This window comes from Kwoniella shandongensis, chromosome 5 (assembly GCF_008629635.2).
Source record: "Kwoniella shandongensis chromosome 5, complete sequence".
NCBI lineage: Eukaryota > Fungi > Basidiomycota > Tremellomycetes > Tremellales > Cryptococcaceae > Kwoniella > Kwoniella shandongensis.
The window spans coordinates 610,626-627,388 of NC_089291.1; the positions used below are offsets into that span (position 1 = coordinate 610,626).

Genomic DNA, 16,763 nt, shown 5'->3' on the forward strand with positions numbered 1-16,763 from the left:
CTTGACGTGGAGGAGAGACTAGGAAATTTGGCGAGCATGGTACGAGACGTAACGTTGACCGTATGAGCTGCATTTGTACGACTCAGTTGCATGTATGTATTCCGAGTCATGTCATTTGTTGCGTTGATTGTCATCAAAGACCGATCGCCACTTTTGCGCCACCCACTCACTCAAAATAAACGTCCAAGCGCGTAGGATTCTGTCTCTCAACAAGAATTTCAATCCCAAAGTTACTTTCTCCGCAATCACTTCCATTCACCTCATCTCCTGTATACATTTTCTCTTAAAACCTCATCACGTACAGTCAAGACTCATTCGCACATACATACCCTGCATCATGTCGAAATTCTCTATTCTCGGCAAGAACCTTAAAGCCAACACTAAAGCAGATCTCGAGCCATACCTTTCAGAACTCGAGGCGTTGGATGATGTCGAGGAGGTACACTTTGGTGGAAACTCGTTGGGTGTCGAAGCTTGCGAGGCGATCGCAGAGGTCTTGAAGGGGAAAAAGAACCTGAAGGTGCGTATGGCGGATATCTCGGCGTCATTTTTACCGCACTGTTGTTTGCTCAAGAGTCGTCCAAAACGGTGTCATGAACAGTGTGTTATGAACGATTAGAAAACCTAGACTCACCTCAGGCCTTCCGTTGCAGCTCGTCGACCTCGCCGATGTTTTCACGGGCCGACTGATTTCTGAAATCCCCCAAGCCCTCTTAGCTCTCTGTAACGCCCTTTCCACGCACACTTCACTTGTCGAGCTCGACCTCTCCGACAACGCATTCGGCGGACGATGTGCCGACGCCCTTGTCCCTTTCCTTCAAAACAACACCTCTTTCCAAATCTTCAAACTCAACAATAACGGTCTTGGACCTATTGGTGGAACCATCATTGCCAAAGCCTTACTTGACAATGCGAAGAAGTGCGAATCAGAGGGTAAAGAATCCCAGCTCCGTGTGATTGTGTGTGGTCGTAATCGATTGGAGAATGGTTCTGCTCCCGATTGGGCAGCTGCATTCAGGAAACATACCGGTCTGAGAGAGGTTAAGATGCCTCAAAATGGAATTAGGATGGAGGGTATCAAAGCTCTCGCTGAAGGATTGGCGAACTGTCCTCATCTCGAAACTCTCGATTTACAAGATAACACAGCTACAAAATCCGGCACTAGATCAATCGTGAAACATCTCAACTCTTGGCCAGAACTCAAACATCTCAATCTGTCAGATTGTCTCCTCGGTTCTGCAGGTGGAATCGCCCTTGCTACGAGTTTGAGCGTCGGATCGAACCCCAAGTTGGAAAGTCTGAAATTACAATATGGAGAGATGGACAAACGAAGTGTGGAATTACTCAGTGTGGCGATCAGTCAACACTTGAAGAATTTGACAGTGTTGGAGTTGAACGGGAATAGATTCGCAGAGGATGATGAGTGTGTGGAAGAGCTCAAAAAGGCTTTGGAGTTGCACGGTCACGAGGAGGCGCTTGACGAGCGTGAGTACAATTCACCGCATACACTGGGTCGTAGCTGACTATGACACACGCTCTAGTCGACGACATGGAAGAGCCAGAAGAGGATGAGGACGAGGATGAGTCAGAAGAAGACGAAGAGGAGAAGGAGGACGATGAGGAAGAGACAGGGACAGATGATGGTGTTGACAATGGCGCAGCAGGAGAGAGCAAATTGCCTCCTGCAACGGACAAGCAGACCGACGAGTGAGTACAGTTGCTTGCCGTCTAGAACTGTTCTTGGCTGATGATGGCCCCATAGGCTCGCCGACTTGTTGGCCGACGTCCATGTCCAACCTAAATGAGCGATGTACCAGCATGGGGAGTGAGAGCGGAGATTCAGTAGATGTAGATAGTTCTTGGTCATATCATATAAGCATGTTTCCTGTTTCATGCTGTCGTAACCCTCTCTCCTCGAGCCTCCTTCGCAATCTGTCACGCAGTCGGGTATGGTTCATACATCGTTTTGATCGAGCCTTGGTGCCTCTACTCCATATCGCCATGGTCACACTACTCCCTAAACCCCTTCGCCTGTCTATGCCCTTCTTAATCCTCGTCCATCTTCCCGGCCTTGTCTTTAGATTCTCTGTACGCGTGATTCGTCCATAGGAGGAGCAGCGCGGTGCAGTCGAGTACGATCAGTAGAAGGAAGAACAACGACGATAGAAGAAGAGGTAAAGATTCGCGATCAGTATTCAATCCCCTTACCGAGAATATCTTGACCCACCTTATGTACAAGACGTTGTTGCATCGAATGAAAACTTCTCCCAAAGCACCATTTGACTTGCCATTCTCGATTTCTTCAGTGTTGGCGAGCTACACGTCGAAAGCAATCAGCATACAACCTTCTGCGCTAAATGGTTATACAGCAAAACAATTGGGACAGATCTCTTGGGAAACAAGATGGATGGGCGGTGGAAAACAGGATGCCATCCCACTCACTTGCAAGTTCATGTAACCATCTGTGGACACGAGATATCCCTTGTACTCCAAACCCCACTTTAATCGAACATAGACGACTTTGCCGGTAAGTTCTTGCAGGAACGGTTTAGGGTTGACGGGCTGCCCAAACGACAAAATTATCAGCATAACATACAATTGGACTCGTGCTGAAGCGGAGTCGGGCCGACAGGTAGCGAGAAAGAGATACTCACGGCGATACCGGACATGTTTGTATAGCTTGAGTGATGAGAAAGGTAGAAGAATAGCGAAGATGAACCAGTGTTCATGAACGAGGTGAGGCGAAGAGCGAGTTTTAGGAAATACAAAGGCGCGCGGTGTTAAGTGCTTCACGCCTAACAAGTCGCGAATGTACAACTTCAACCTGGTTATAATGATCTCCTTGATATTTCTTCCTCTTCTTACATACATACATTCACGAAGCATAGACACGTAGGACTAGAACATCATGTGTGAGTTGACTCACCGTGTATAAGGTCGCTCTCGTGAACTAACGGGCATCGATGTTGTAGCTGGCTTTGCAGGATTCGGACAGAACAACAACAGTAAGTTAATACCTTGGAACGTATCGGACGGTGTTCAAGCTGACACCCTGTTCAGGCGGCGGCGCTCAGTCGAACGCTTTCAGCTTCGGGGCAAAGCGTATGTGACGAAAGATCATCCTATCATTCGCACGATTTGAATGTCCAGCTGACAGATCGACCTTGCAGCTGCTGGAACGAACCCACCTGCTGGAGGTTCACTTTTCGGTCAACCTGCAGCTGGAACGTCTACTCCCACTTCACTATTCGGCGGCTCGTCCAACACCACTTCTGCTCAACCCGCTACTGGTGGATCCCTCTTCGGTAACACTGCAAGTCAACCTGCATCTGGCGGAGGTATGTTCGGCTCAGGAGCATCATCTACACCAGCTGCTGGAGGTGGAGGTATGTTCGGTGATGGGGCTGCTGCTCCTGCTGCTGCTACTTCTGGTGGTTCTCTGTTCGGTAACACCAACAACACTGGTGCAGCTACCACAACAACTCCCTCTTTCTCTTTCGGCGGAGCGAGCAATAACACCGCTGCACCTGCCGCGCCAGCTGCCGCTCCAGCTTCGGGAGGAAGTTTGTTTGGCGGATTCGGTCAATCTAATAACTCCGGTTCTACGACACCAGCTTCCAAACCCGCTTTTGGAGGATTCGGATCGACTACACCCGCTGCCGCACCACCCGCCAGCTCTGGAGGAAGTTTGTTCGGAGGATCAGCTGCAGCTGCGAAGCCCGCTGGAGGAAGTCTGTTTGGAGCCGCACCGGCGTCTGGAACATCAACACCTACAACGACTGGAGGTGGTTTATTCGGCGCAAAACCAGCCGAACCTTCAACCACTAGTACGACTACACCTGCTGCTGCTCCACCTGCTAGTGGTTCCGGGATGTTTTCGTTCGGAGCGAAACCGGCCGAACCTCCTACATCAACCGCCTCAACGAGCACAACTGCCGCGCCATCACTCTTTGGTTCAGCTCCAACAGCTAACACAGACGCCAACAAACCGGCCGCTCCATCTGGATCATCAGCTCCCGGCGGCTTGTTCGGTGGTGGCGGTCTTTTCGGCTCCAAGCCCGCTGTACCGACTGCTGAAGCTCCCAAGCCCGATGGGCCATCCACTGCCGCTCCTCCTTCCCTCTTCGGTGCCACGCCTGCAGCAAGCAAGCCTGCGGAAGCCCCCAAAGCTGGCGGTTTCTCCTTTGGAAATCTCGGCAGTACAGCTGCGAAGACCGACTCACCCGCACCCGCCGCTGAGGCACCTAAAGCTGGAGGTTTCTCATTCGGTAACCCTGCCCCAGCTGCACCTGCAGCCGATAAACCAGCTGAAGCACCGAAAGCCGGTGGGTTCAGTTTCGGAGCTCCCGCTGCTCCACCTGCGGAGAAGGAGAAGGGGAAGCCAGCGGAGGCGCCCAAAGCCGGAGGATTCAGCTTCGGCAATCTCGGAGGTACTACCGCGAAGCCTACAGAGTCGACGACGCCTGCGGCTGGAGCTAGCACAAGTTTGTTCGGTGGAGCTGCTAAGCCCGCAGAGAGCACTTCGACAGCGCCTGCAGCACCAGCTGCTGGATCAAGTCTTTTCGGCTCAACAGCGGCCAAACCAGCTACCGCAGCTCCCGCGACAGGCCCATCGACGGCTGCCCCTGCCCCTGCAGCGGCGACTTCGAGCGAGCCTGCCCCCAACCTTCTGCGAGGAAAGACTCTGGACGACATCGTGGATGGGTGGAACAAGGATTTGGATGCTCAGGTGAAGGAATTCGAGAGACAAGCTGGGGAAGTGAGAGAGTGGGACAAGGTGTTGGTGAAGAACGGCAATCAGGTGAGTGGCTCTTTTTTCCGTCTCACAAATGTAACTAACCTGACGGGCTATTATAGATCACCGCCCTCCATCGACAGGTGCTGGAAGCGCAACAAAACCAAGCAGCCGTTGACACAGCTCTGGACTACATCGATGCTCAACAAAAGCAGCTTGAGAGTATCATGGAGGTGTATGAGAAGGAGATTTCAAAGATGTCGAGTGACAACACTAGACCATTGGCGGCCAAGATGCCTGCGGACAGAGAAAGGGAGAAGGCGTAAGTAGCTTGGGCCGCTTTTGATACCAAAGATTCCGCTGATATACCCGCCTATAGTTATACTCTAGCGGAAGACCTCAATAAACAACTCGACGACCTTTCTCGAAACCTCTCAGGAATGATTGAAGAAGTCAACAAATTATCATCCACGTCTCAACCTCTCGATGCGAGTATCAACGGTGCCCCAGGCACACCTTCTGCTTCTGCGGCCGATGCTGCGGCAGGTATGCCAGATGATCCTATCAACCAATTATCAGCGATCCTTGGCGCGCATCTGAGGGCGCTCAACTCGATTGATGGGAACGCCAGTAGATTAGAAGGGAAGGTGGGAGAGTTGGAGAGTAGAATAGGGACTGGTGTTTCGGAGAGGAGAGGCTGGGGCTTACCAAGGAGATAGAACGTTGCTCATGATACTGTAACAATGCATGAGGTGTATATAGATTGAAATGAGTCGACAATGCCTTCATGAGCGCCCAATTCATCCACCCATCCACCCATCCACCCACCCATCCCACATGCCACCTGGGGGATCATCGGAGAGAGGCGACGACGACAGGGGAGGGGAATGCAGAGGGGTCAGTATAAGGGGAGTTCGTTGGAATAAGATGGAGTTACGATGATGTCCGAATACCACGTGGTGCCTGACCCGGATTTTTGGCAAGTCTGTTCGATAACTTTGCTCGTCCTTTCATTACCATCGATTATGAATTTCTACTTCTTCTCACATCATTAATTCAGTCATCGAAAATGCCTTCTCACCCTAACAAGCGGGCCAAGAATGGTGCTGTGGCTACTACATCGGCCGAACAACCTGCCGCTGGTCCTTCCAAACAACCCATCACACCTCGACTCTTCGCCCCCTTCCGAGCGTTAGGCTATGTCTCTGATCATGTTCCCTACGCAATGTTCGTCCACACACCCAACGGAGCGCTGGCAACGCCGACAGTCAACCTGACGACTTCAGTGGGGAGAAGCTGGTTGATGTGGGATGCGGCGAGGATGACTTTGGTCTTTGCTGGTGAGTCCGTCCCGAGAAACATGAAGAGATAGTAGCTGATGGCTTTTGGGTGTAGGTCCGGATGCTGGAGCTCAGATCAACAGTCTGACAATGACCGGTACCGATATATACGCTTCGGCAGGTCCTAGAGTGGTCAAATATCACAGAGGAAAGGATGTAAGTTGCAATACCAATCTGTGGACAAGCTATGGAGGACTAAAATTGATGGTATATTTTCGGATTTGATAGATCGGGTCTTATGTCTCTCCTGATGGATCGGCATTGGGCAAGATGCTCATCTTCGGTGACGAGCTCCTTGTTCTGAAAGAAGATGGGACGGGGATGGTCATCTTTGACTTGCCAACTCGACGTAAGCTTTCATACGATGTCGAATACTGGTTGATGTATGAGCAGCTAACAATTGCCTCTTTAGAACTCAAGAACCAGATCACTTTCCACACCTCATTCACGGCCACTAGTCTCATGCACCCTGCAACATACCTCAACAAGGTACTGATAGGTAGTCAGCAAGGGGAATTGCAGCTTTGGAACGTCCGGTCATGGTGAGCTCGGTGATTCATCAAACTCCTCTAGAACCACCTTAAGCTAATCTTGCCGAAGCTCCCTCATTCATACTTTCCCACACCCTACGCCCGCTACCCCCTCGCCTATCACAACTATCATCCAGTCTCCCGCTGTCGATGTCGTTGGAGTGGGATACCTGAACGGAGCCGTAAGGGTATTCGATATTCGACAAGGAGATTTGGTCATGCAGATGAAGATTGAGGATGGTGCTGTTAATGCCTTGTCATTCCGAATGGGTGAGTCTTTCAAAGGTTCTTGCCTTACCACAAGCTGATAACCATATAGACGGACCGCCTATCCTTGCCACTGCATCTTCTACTGGGTCTCTCGCTATTTGGGATCTGAGCAAGGGCGGGAGAATATTACACACTCTTCGAGGCGCACATGATCAGGGTATCACTGGACTTCAATGGGTGGCAGGACAACCTTTGTTGATCTCATCGAGTGCGGACAACAGTGTGAAGGTGAGCGGAGTGTGTCCTGACGTTGTGTCTTCTGCTGATTCACCCTTAGCAATGGTTATGTGACTCCCCTACTGCCCTTCCTCGACTGCTTAAACTCAGAGGCGGTCATCATGCCCCACCCACGTGCATTCGATACTATGGCGAGGACGGTAAACAAATCTTAACAGCTGGTCGAGATCGATCATTGAGATATACCAGTGTTGTCCGAGACTCAAGAAGTTTCGAGCTGTCCCAAGGTAAGTGTAGATTGCGTTGCGGCGGCACTTGGGGCTAATTTCCCTCCAAAGGTTCACTCGTCAAAAAGGCTATCGGACTTGGAGTCACGGTCGACCATCTCAAGTACCCACCTATCACCGCCATTTCAAGCTCTTCTATTCGATCGAAGGATTGGGAGGACGTCGTCACTGCTCACGCGGAAGATGCTGTGGCTCGAACATGGAGAGTGCAGGAGAAACGATTAGGACCATGGACATTCGAGGTGGAAGATGGTTATGCTCAGGTATGTCAGCTGTCGAGTCGTCTGCGAGCACAAAACTGATCTTTCATGTAATTAGACCGTCTGTGTCACTGCTTGTGGTAACTTCGCTCTCGCCGGTTCATCCACTGGTGAGATCAGAATGTGGAACTTGCAATCAGGAAAAGAACGCAAATCGTTTAGTATGACTGGTCCCGCTCCTGGTGCAAGTAAACCCGCTATTATCGCTCAAAGCAAGACCGCCAAAGCGAAAGCGGTCCAGGTAAAGGCAACAAAGGCGCAAAAGTCCATCCAAGCCGTGACCGGCTTGGTGACGGACGCTCTGAACACGCTTGTTGTGGCCAGTACTCTGGAGGGAAAACTATATGTGAGTCAAATCAGCGGCTGTCAGGGAGAGTCCGCTGACAAGCTTAAGTAGTTCTTCGATTTCCATACGACAAACCTTCTCCACGTCATTCAACTGCAAAGTTCCGTGACCGCCATGACGCTGAACCGAGACAGCGGCCTTATATCCTTGACATGCGACGATCTCATCGTTCGTCTCCTCGATATCGAAACCCGCCGAGTCGTTCGTGAACTCCGAGGCTTCAAGGGCAGAATTCTCGACACTGTCTTCTCGCCGGATTCTCGATGGCTCATCGCAACTTCGCTCGATTCTACAGTAAGGACTTATGATATACCTACCGGTCGACTTGTCGATGCGTTCAGGACGGAATCGATTGCTACGAGTGTGACATTTTCGCCTACCGGTGATTTCTTGGCCACAGCCCATGTGGACAGCGTGGGAATCTACTTGTGGGCGAACAAAGCCCAGTTCTCCGATATCGCTCTGAGACATATCAGCGAAGAGGAGGACTTACCAGAGATCGGTTTACCTTCTGTGCAAGGTCTGGACGAGGATACAGGTGAGTAGTGATGCGATAAGTCGGTAATCAGAACTGATACTTCATCCAGCTATCGAGGGCATCGAGCCAATTGGAGCGCCCGAGTTCACCGATATATACACCACTCCAGACCAACTTACAGATGGTCTGCTCACCCTATCACTTTTGCCTCGGTCCAGATGGCAGACTCTGCTTAATCTCGAGACAATCAAGGTAAGCCCATCAGATTCATCATCCAGAAAGGTCAGCTGACATGTCACCCTTAGCAACGAAACAAGCCTAAAGAGGCTCCTAAAGCACCCGAGAAAGCCCCATTCTTCCTTCCTACGATCAGTGGTCTTGAGACTCGATTCGATCTGACTGAAGCTTCAAAAGAAAGCGAAGACGGCGTCAAGAGTCAGCGATTAGATATGGGTGCAGGGTGGCTCGAGAGCGAGTTCACCAAGCGATTAGGTTGGGAGGATGAGGATGGCGATTGTAAGTGCAGCTATCCGCGTTATGTGACGCTGTAAGCTGACATGACCTCCATTCCCGTAGACAATTCGTTCTTCGAGTATATGAAGGCGCTCTCCCCGTCAGCGCTTGACCTTGAGATCCGATCGTTGGTCTCGCTCGACCATCTTGCGCTCTTCCTCAAAGCTCTCACTGGCCGGTTACGTTCGCACAAAGATTTCGAAGCGGTCCAAGCGATCATGTCTGTCTTCTTGACAGTTCACGGGGATGTCTTGATCGCCAACGCAGAATTGAAGGAGAGTCTGCAGAAACTAAAAGAGGAGCAAAGTAAAGAAAGCGCGAGATTGAGAGAGTTGGTTGGCTACGCCCTTGGGACACTTGGGTTCTTGAGAGGCACATAAGGGTGATACGGATAGATAGGTACTATGCATTTATTTGATAATGGGTACAATGTGGTGATACAAGCTATCCCTTCTGCTACTCCTCTGGGTCCTTGTAGTTGGCCATTGGATCGTCGAAGGCTGATCTCGATAATCTGTATGCCTCTGCGTGAAGAAGTCAGCACCAATTTCCCGGAACAAGGGGATTGATGACTTACCCAATTCTTCCTGACTAACATCTGTCGTTTTGCTCTTCTTACTCTGTTGCCAAGCTTCATCTTCACCCATCTTCTTTCTCTTCTTTTCCTCCTCCAAAGCCTTCTTCAACCTGCTCTTATCCAGATCAATCTCATCCCCATCTTCCGCTCTCTTCCCATATGTCGGCAATTCTCTTTCTCTCTCCTTGCCTTTTTTACTGATTTTTCCGGCGGCGATATCTTCCAGATGTTGTTCTGCCAATGTCTTCCTTTCCGCTTCGGCAGCCTCTTCGATTCGACGGCGATCATCTGCTGTAGACAATAGAGCTGAGACAGAAGAGGCGTTGTTGGCTGATTTACCAGCTTCACCGGTACAATATGATCCGGAGAGGATGGAATGACAACAACCATATCCCCACTGTGATGTCTCAATATCGTAGTATGATCCCCAGACACACGTATGGTTGTTGACGAAGACTACAACGCGGAAAGTCAGTCATCCACATAACCACGTGAAACACAAGCGTCACTCACTATCTTCCTCGTACTTTGATCGAGCCTTGGCCTTCTCACGACCTTTGACGACTTGACCAGATCTCGAGTATTCGACGTCTGCAAACTGTCAGCCACAGTCTTCAAGCTCAATGATACTAGAGTCACTCACAGTCCTCCGTTTGACCATTCAGCAACTCTCTTGGCAATCTTTCCAGATGCTCTTCACCTCCATATTTCGCCAAGATCGACACCTTGCTCGTATCCTTGAGCACCTCCTTTTTCTTCTGAAACTCTTTGTGAAGCAATTCTCCCGCCGTGGGGTTGGCAAGAATGTTGACGTTGTTTCCCCTCTGCGAGGATTGCCAGGCGAAAAGTTGGAGTTTTTGGATGTTCGAAGCGTCTCCTGAGAATCGTTCAAAGTTGTCCCCCGCGAACTTCATCTAAAAGACACGATATCAGCATATTCCTGGTTGACAAGACGCCAAGGTTCACTCACATCCTCTGGAGCCATGCCTTGGACAGGAGCATCTCGCATAGATCTCGTCTTGGGATCGTAGTAAGCCGAGCCTTCGTCCAGGTTGAGCAAGTATTTCGCCGTGTCTTCTCGAATACGCAAGTTTCTAACCGTGATTCTCGTCTTCGTATCCAACTTCTGACCAACCTGATCGGCGGCATCCGCATATTTGTCCTCGTCGTCGTCTTCCTCGTCGCTGGAACCGAAATCATCATCCTCCTCTTTCTCTTTCTTCGCGACCTTTTTCACCGCAGCCATATCCGTTGATGTCTGCTTATCAATCTCCTCCTCCCTCATCTTCTTTCTCGCTTCTTCCATCGCTTCGTATTCGTCCACGATGTGTTTGTACGAGGTCGGGTCGTATCCATTCCATCTATCTCGCTTGGCATCGTAATCTCCCTCAAAGTTCTGGACCACCTCGTCCGGAGCGATGTCCTTGTTTGAGAACTTTGCACCTCTCTTCCTCGGTCGTTCAACACAGTCCTTCTTCTTGTGTGTCATAGCACCACAATTCTCACAAGCACCTTTTCGATATTTCTTTGCTGCAGGACCGGCTTTCGCACCTCGATCATACCATTCATCAATCCCGAGATGAGTAGTGGTCCCGTCGTTAGGTCGACGTTGATGCGATAGTGAAGGTTTTCCAGAATCGGCATACCAAGGTGCTCGAGTGATGTATTCGGGGATATGCGGATTGATGGCGTTTCCTTCTTCATCAACGGCAGCAGGTGCAGTACCAGCTTTACGAGCCGCCTCGAGATCCTTTTGACGTCGGAACTCTTCACGTGAGAGCTTTCCGCCTTGTGGTGCGCCTGATGAGAGGTCAGCGGCGACAACGAAGGGGCAGAATGTCTCGCCAAGTACTCACCGTTTGGCTGAAGCATTTTGGATTGCTTGAGTGAGTGTGTTTGTGAGTCCAGATATGAACCGAGAGAAGCTTATTGATAGCGAGGATTGGGTAGTTATAGCAAGTGAGCGGCGACGCCTCGGTGATGAATGACTTGAGGACTGGAGAAAAGGCATAAAATGATTACAATAAATTCGCCACCCACCGTCAATCATCCATTCACTCTGACATCTCTATCCTCCCTTTCCACCTAATTCATTCGACTCTATCTCTACATCTGTCTTCAGTTGGTTACTAACTCAGCTTATTTGAGCATAACCTCAGAGACATCTTGGCAATATGTGGCGACCAGCAGCCAGAACAACGGGTACAAACGATGTAAGCTTCAATCTACAACTCTCCTTTGCGACGCTAGCTGACTCATCTCCTCTATCAAAGGTACCTATCGGTAACAAACGTCGATTCGGTCTTCCCGAAGAAGCACCTCCCCCTTCTGGACCCCCTTCGCATGCACCCCGACCACCCGCTTCGGACATGCAGTTCTTCAACGGTCGACGAGAGCCCGAGAGAGAAGATTATGGACGACGGGATGACAGAGATGACAGGCGAAGGGACGATTACCGCCGAGATGACAGGGATGCTGGCAGGGACAGATACGAGGACAGAGGACGAGATGACGAAAGAGACAGAGGAAGGGACCGTGAAAGTAGAGATAGGGATGCCGGTGGTGAAGGTGGGTCGGAGACTTCGCATCTCACTTGTGGTGGCAAAGCTAATACAACTACTAACGTAGAAGGACCACGAAAACGTCGTTCGCGATGGGGTGACGCTTCTGCCCGTGTCGACGTGCCCGGTCTTCCCGTTACCGTGATGGGAAACGTATCTCAACACGAACTTGATAACTATGCCATCCACGTTCGACTGGAAGAAATCAACCGAAAGCTTCGAACAGGCGACGTTGTTCCTCCAGACGGACAACGATCCCCTTCTCCTCCCCCTCAATATGACGCCTACGGTCGACGAAGCAACACCCGTGAGATCCGATACCGAAAGAAGCTTGAAGATGAGCGAGCACGACTTGTCGACCGAGCTATGAAATCCGACCCCAACTTCCGACCCCCTGCCGAATTCCAACAACAGCGAAGACAGGGTCGACCTCAAGAAAAGGTCTATATCCCAGTCAAGGAGTTCCCCGAGATCAACTTCTTCGGTCTGCTTGTCGGACCTCGTGGTAATTCGTTGAAGAACATGGAGAGACAGAGTGGTGCGAAGATCAGTATTAGAGGAAAGGGTAGTGTTAAGGAAGGAAAAGGTCGACCTGGAAATTTCCCCAGTGACGAGGAGGACGAGCTGCATTGTCTTATCACGTCCGAGGATGAGAGCAAGGTCAGAGCGTGTGTCGACTTGATCAACAAGGTTATCGAGACGGCCGCCTCAACCCCCGAAGGTCAGAACGACCACAAGCGAAACCAGCTTCGAGAATTGGCTTCGCTCAACGGTACACTTCGTGATGATGAGAATCAGCTGTGTCAGAACTGTGGTGAGAAGGGTCATCGACGATGGGAGTGTCCCCAACAGCGAGTGTACAGCGCGAATGTCATCTGTCGACTTTGTGGTGGAGCCGGCCACATGGCGCGAGACTGTCGAGGACGAGGTGATCCCAACCTGGCGCAGAACAAACAAACTGCTTTCGACTCGGAATACTCTGCGCTCATGGCGGAATTGGGCGAAGGTGGTGGCGCTTCATCCGGTCGACCAGCGGCTGCTATTGGAGCTGCACCCGTTCCAGAGTCCCGTGTGCCTCCTTGGCGATTGCCCGAAAACTGGCAGAACAGTAAGTGTATTCTATTCTCAACGTGTTGTGTGTACTAATCTTTCCATCATAGCTTTCCGAGGCCCTCCCAATGGTGGTCAAGGTGGTTTCCCACCTCATCAGGGCTACCAACAACAGCAACAGGGCTACAATCAAAACGCCGGCTACGGTTACGGTGGTGGCGGCGGCGGCGGCGGCGGCGGCGGCGGAGGCGGTGGTTACCAGAGCGGTCCACCTGCAGGCGGTGCTGATCCTTATGCTGCGTAAGTAACCTTTCCGGATTGTTGAGGGCCTACTAACATTCCGATATAGTTACTACGCCTCAATGGGCCAACAAGCCCCTCAGACCGCCTAATCTACTTTGTTAACACTTTTGACGTCATGATAAAAAAGCGAAGGAGAGAAAAAGCTGAGAAGGTTGTGAATTTACGATATACTTTTGATCTTTCTCATCGCAGCGTGTGAAGTATTGTTATGGAGACTGATGTATTTGACCGTCTGATCCAAATGACGAGCTGATATGCTTATGTTGGGGAGAACAACTCATCGTGTGTCCAGGTACAAAAGAGAGCTGGTGGAATAGGCATGGGCATGGGCACAAGAGGAGCTGGTCATGATTGTTGTGATTGGCATTATATATACAGCTACAGTAGACCAAGAAGCAAGGTCGATCCAATAATACAGGTAAGAGGGGGAATGTGTACAAGGTATGTGTGGGAAGAAGCACTACTAAGACTTGATAATCCGACCCGCTGAGCATCCAATTTCATCTGACCACCTAATGGCGGTGATTGCTGGCCCTGACTTTGACCTGGACCAGCCACGGGTGGAGCGTAGCCACCACCTGTCGGAGTCACAGCTTGACCTACGACGGGGATGGGATTCTGAGGAGGTGGGGGTGCGGCCGTCATGCCGAGAGACTCGCCAGGTAGGGGATATACAGGTATTCCAGGTCCTTTCTTGCCAGCAGAGCTAGATCCTACACTGGTTGCTCCAGCTCCAGCGTTGGCAAGTCCCCCGGAGGTCTGTTGAGACGGATCAACACAACTTGACAGATGGCATCTGCTAGCCAGGGTAGACGGGTCGGCCAACTCTGCCGCGTTGGGACAGGGCGAGAACGCATTCGGGAGAACATAACAGCTTGTCAGGGCAGCTGGGGCCGGTAAGCTGGGGATCGGGCCGGTGAAAGCGTTGGAAGAAAGGTACAACGAGGTGAGTAATGGTGGGAGGGTCGGGAATCCGCCTACGAAGGTTCAGTCAGTGATGAACATGCATGATATCGCGAAGAAAGAAGAGTCTTGAGTCGAGCACGAGCACATTGAGAAAATGATGACAGCTGGACATGTGTAAATCTTACTTACCGGAAAGTGAGTTGGAGCGTACGTCGAGACGGGCCAGTTTGGGCATTTGAGATATGTCGAACAGAGGTCCAGTGCTGTCGAAGTGTTAGCATCACTGCGCTACGACTGACACAAATATGAAATCACTAACAAGCTGCGAAGCGAAGACTGTCAGTTCCGCGCTCACTTGGAGATTGACCATGTGTACTACTCACTTGTTATTAGACGCATCTAAAACTGATAACCCATCTATCATACTGAGATCAGGTAACACTCCTCTGAAAGAATTATCGCCAATCAAGACTTTTTCCAGACTTCCAATTTGACTAGTATCAAAAGTGATACTTTCCAACTTATTTCCCTCAAGATTGAGCGTGAGTAACTTGGGAGTCGCAATGTCTACATGACCCGTGAGGAGGTTGTGCGATAAGTCGAGATTGATAAGTGTTGGGGAGGTGAGGAGGGAAGGCGGGATGGGACCTGTTAGTTGGGAAGAAGAGAGATTGAGATGGGTAAGGTGGGGCAGGGTGGTGAAGCGATCAGGGATGGAGACCAGGTTGCTAGAGGATAGGTCGCTGCAAGGTTGTCAAGAGTGTCAATTTGGTTGTCGCCCGATGGCTTGGGGAAGAGTGGAGATGATTGTCGAAGCCATGACAATGAAGGCGTAGTCGTCGTCAGAGACACCACTTACACTTTCAGCAATCTGTCCAAAGCAAAGAGATAACCACTTAATACCCCGTTCAATCCATTCCCCTTCAGATTCAACGCCACAACTCTCTCAGAGATAGGATCACAAGTCACCCCGAACCAACTACAACATTCGGTATCGTTCTCATCTTCCCATCCGTCTGAACGTACCCATCCACCATCACCACTTCCGTCTCCAGCAGGAGAGGGAGAAGGGGATTGTGACATGGCACGATAGAATTGAGATAGTCTTGAACAATCAGATTTGGCCGATGAGCCATAAGCAGATTGAGCAAGTCGATGAGCCCCTCCACCGGTGTATGTACCCCCGCCGCTGATGCCGCCGCCGGCACTAGCAGGAGGGGAGTGTGACGAATGTGATTGAGAAGAAAGTGTGTCGTCGTCGTCTTCATCATCGACTCCTTTGGTTGAGCCTGCTCCTCCTCGATGAGGCGAAATGAACCTGTGTGGCGAATTTTCCTCCTCGTCGTTGTTATGTCGACCAGACCCAGATGTAGTTTCGGGTCGCTCATCGTAATCGCTCCCATCGTGAGATCCAAAACCCTTTTGATGAAGTGGCGAAACACCCTCATCCCAATTTGGTCGATTCGAATGTCCACTGGCAGAAGTGAATTTCCAGCCGCCATGATGATCGTCTTCGTCGTCATTACTTCTCCAATCTCCTTTAGAACCAGTGCTACGATGAGCTCTATCATCGTCATCATCGTCCTCGTGGTCCCATTTCGAATTGCGCCCTCTACCTCGATCGTCATCGTCATCGTCGTCATCGTCGTCGTCGTCGTCGTCGTCGTGATTCTTGCGTCGTCTTACAAGTCCGTCGAGTTCATGAGTGAGTGGCGACCATAACACTTTATCAGAATGAAGTCGGGTCGTCTCCATCGTCGTCGTCATATTCGACGCGAAATCTCTCTTCTCACAATCCTCTTCATCTGCGTGCACGTCTTCGTAATCTGCGCGTTCTGATACATCACTTTCATGGAACTCAAATTCGTATTCCCCACCTTCCCCATCTCCGTCATCGTGCTCGACCTGACGGCGACGTAATTCATCCCCCGAATCGTCTGTCGACTGTGTTTTAGAATGCGAGAGTGCGTCGCTTCGCTCGCCACGATGAACGAGTACGTCCACAACACCTATTCTCGGATCGAAGGGGGGTAAACTTGATGGATGACGAGAGAATGAAAAATATCCGAATCTCTTGGGCGCATGAGCTCTCTTTGACGAAGAGAGGTACTTTCGTGCAGTGATATCCATACCATTGAGCTGGTCAGGTTGTGGGGCTATGCTAGTGGGTGTAGTGCTGACGAAGGGAAGGTTGAGAGCGTATGTGTATGTGTTGGTACCCGCAGAGAGAAGGAAGAGGATTGTGAATAGGTGTACGAGAGAGAGAGGTGAGTGACGGCGCATTGCGTCTTTTGGGTTTAGATGTGTAAATGAAGTTGAGCGGGCAGAAGAGGAGGGAGGATGAGAGTAAGTGTTTACGGGATAGTCGTAGCAATATATCATTCCTGTACACACGCCCTTCTCGTCAATTTGCTCGACGAGCAGATACCT

General features: G+C 50.7%; 7 protein-coding genes across 7 annotated transcripts; 4 read left to right on the forward strand and 3 right to left on the reverse strand.

Moving 5' to 3' along the window:
- Nucleotides 1-337: 337 nt before the first annotated feature.
- Nucleotides 338-1,805, forward strand: CI109_102918 (uncharacterized protein; the record flags this gene model as incomplete). Its single annotated transcript, XM_032001304.1, has 4 exons — nt 338-520; nt 654-1,485; nt 1,542-1,707; nt 1,763-1,805. The coding sequence occupies 4 exons, from the start codon at nt 338-340 to the stop codon at nt 1,803-1,805; spliced, it is 1,224 nt and encodes a 407-aa protein (XP_031864194.1).
- Nucleotides 1,806-2,046: 241 nt separating this feature from the next.
- CI109_102919 (uncharacterized protein) lies at nt 2,047-2,669 on the reverse strand (the record flags this gene model as incomplete). The annotated part of the gene is made up of 4 exons (XM_032001305.1): nt 2,047-2,086; nt 2,228-2,316; nt 2,443-2,562; nt 2,655-2,669. The coding sequence occupies 4 exons, from the start codon at nt 2,667-2,669 to the stop codon at nt 2,047-2,049; spliced, it is 264 nt and encodes an 87-aa protein (XP_031864195.1).
- A 239-nt stretch (nt 2,670-2,908) lies between these two features.
- Nucleotides 2,909-5,454, forward strand: CI109_102920 (uncharacterized protein; the record flags this gene model as incomplete). The annotated part of the gene is made up of 6 exons (XM_032001306.1): nt 2,909-2,912; nt 2,973-3,005; nt 3,061-3,102; nt 3,171-4,801; nt 4,858-5,057; nt 5,115-5,454. The coding sequence occupies 6 exons, from the start codon at nt 2,909-2,911 to the stop codon at nt 5,452-5,454; spliced, it is 2,250 nt and encodes a 749-aa protein (XP_031864196.1).
- Nucleotides 5,455-5,804: 350 nt separating this feature from the next.
- CI109_102921 (uncharacterized protein) lies at nt 5,805-9,316 on the forward strand (the record flags this gene model as incomplete). Its single annotated transcript, XM_032001307.1, has 13 exons — nt 5,805-6,075; nt 6,131-6,231; nt 6,304-6,424; nt 6,488-6,617; nt 6,676-6,875; nt 6,925-7,103; nt 7,153-7,339; nt 7,391-7,602; nt 7,658-7,945; nt 7,997-8,483; nt 8,533-8,675; nt 8,729-8,939; nt 9,000-9,316. The coding sequence occupies 13 exons, from the start codon at nt 5,805-5,807 to the stop codon at nt 9,314-9,316; spliced, it is 2,847 nt and encodes a 948-aa protein (XP_031864197.1).
- A 76-nt stretch (nt 9,317-9,392) lies between these two features.
- On the reverse strand, nt 9,393-11,385 carry CI109_102922 (pre-mRNA-splicing factor SLU7; the record flags this gene model as incomplete). Its single annotated transcript, XM_032001308.1, has 6 exons — nt 9,393-9,460; nt 9,514-9,969; nt 10,027-10,104; nt 10,157-10,427; nt 10,484-11,313; nt 11,370-11,385. The coding sequence occupies 6 exons, from the start codon at nt 11,383-11,385 to the stop codon at nt 9,393-9,395; spliced, it is 1,719 nt and encodes a 572-aa protein (XP_031864198.1).
- A 302-nt stretch (nt 11,386-11,687) lies between these two features.
- CI109_102923 (branchpoint-bridging protein) lies at nt 11,688-13,516 on the forward strand (the record flags this gene model as incomplete). Its single annotated transcript, XM_032001309.1, has 5 exons — nt 11,688-11,726; nt 11,787-12,081; nt 12,142-13,182; nt 13,235-13,424; nt 13,474-13,516. The coding sequence occupies 5 exons, from the start codon at nt 11,688-11,690 to the stop codon at nt 13,514-13,516; spliced, it is 1,608 nt and encodes a 535-aa protein (XP_031864199.1).
- A 289-nt stretch (nt 13,517-13,805) lies between these two features.
- Nucleotides 13,806-16,616, reverse strand: CI109_102924 (uncharacterized protein; the record flags this gene model as incomplete). The annotated part of the gene is made up of 4 exons (XM_032001310.1): nt 13,806-14,404; nt 14,523-14,596; nt 14,717-15,076; nt 15,193-16,616. 4 exons carry the CDS (start codon nt 16,614-16,616, stop codon nt 13,806-13,808), a joined length of 2,457 nt encoding a protein of 818 aa, XP_031864200.1.
- Between the last annotated feature and the right edge of the window lie 147 nt (nt 16,617-16,763).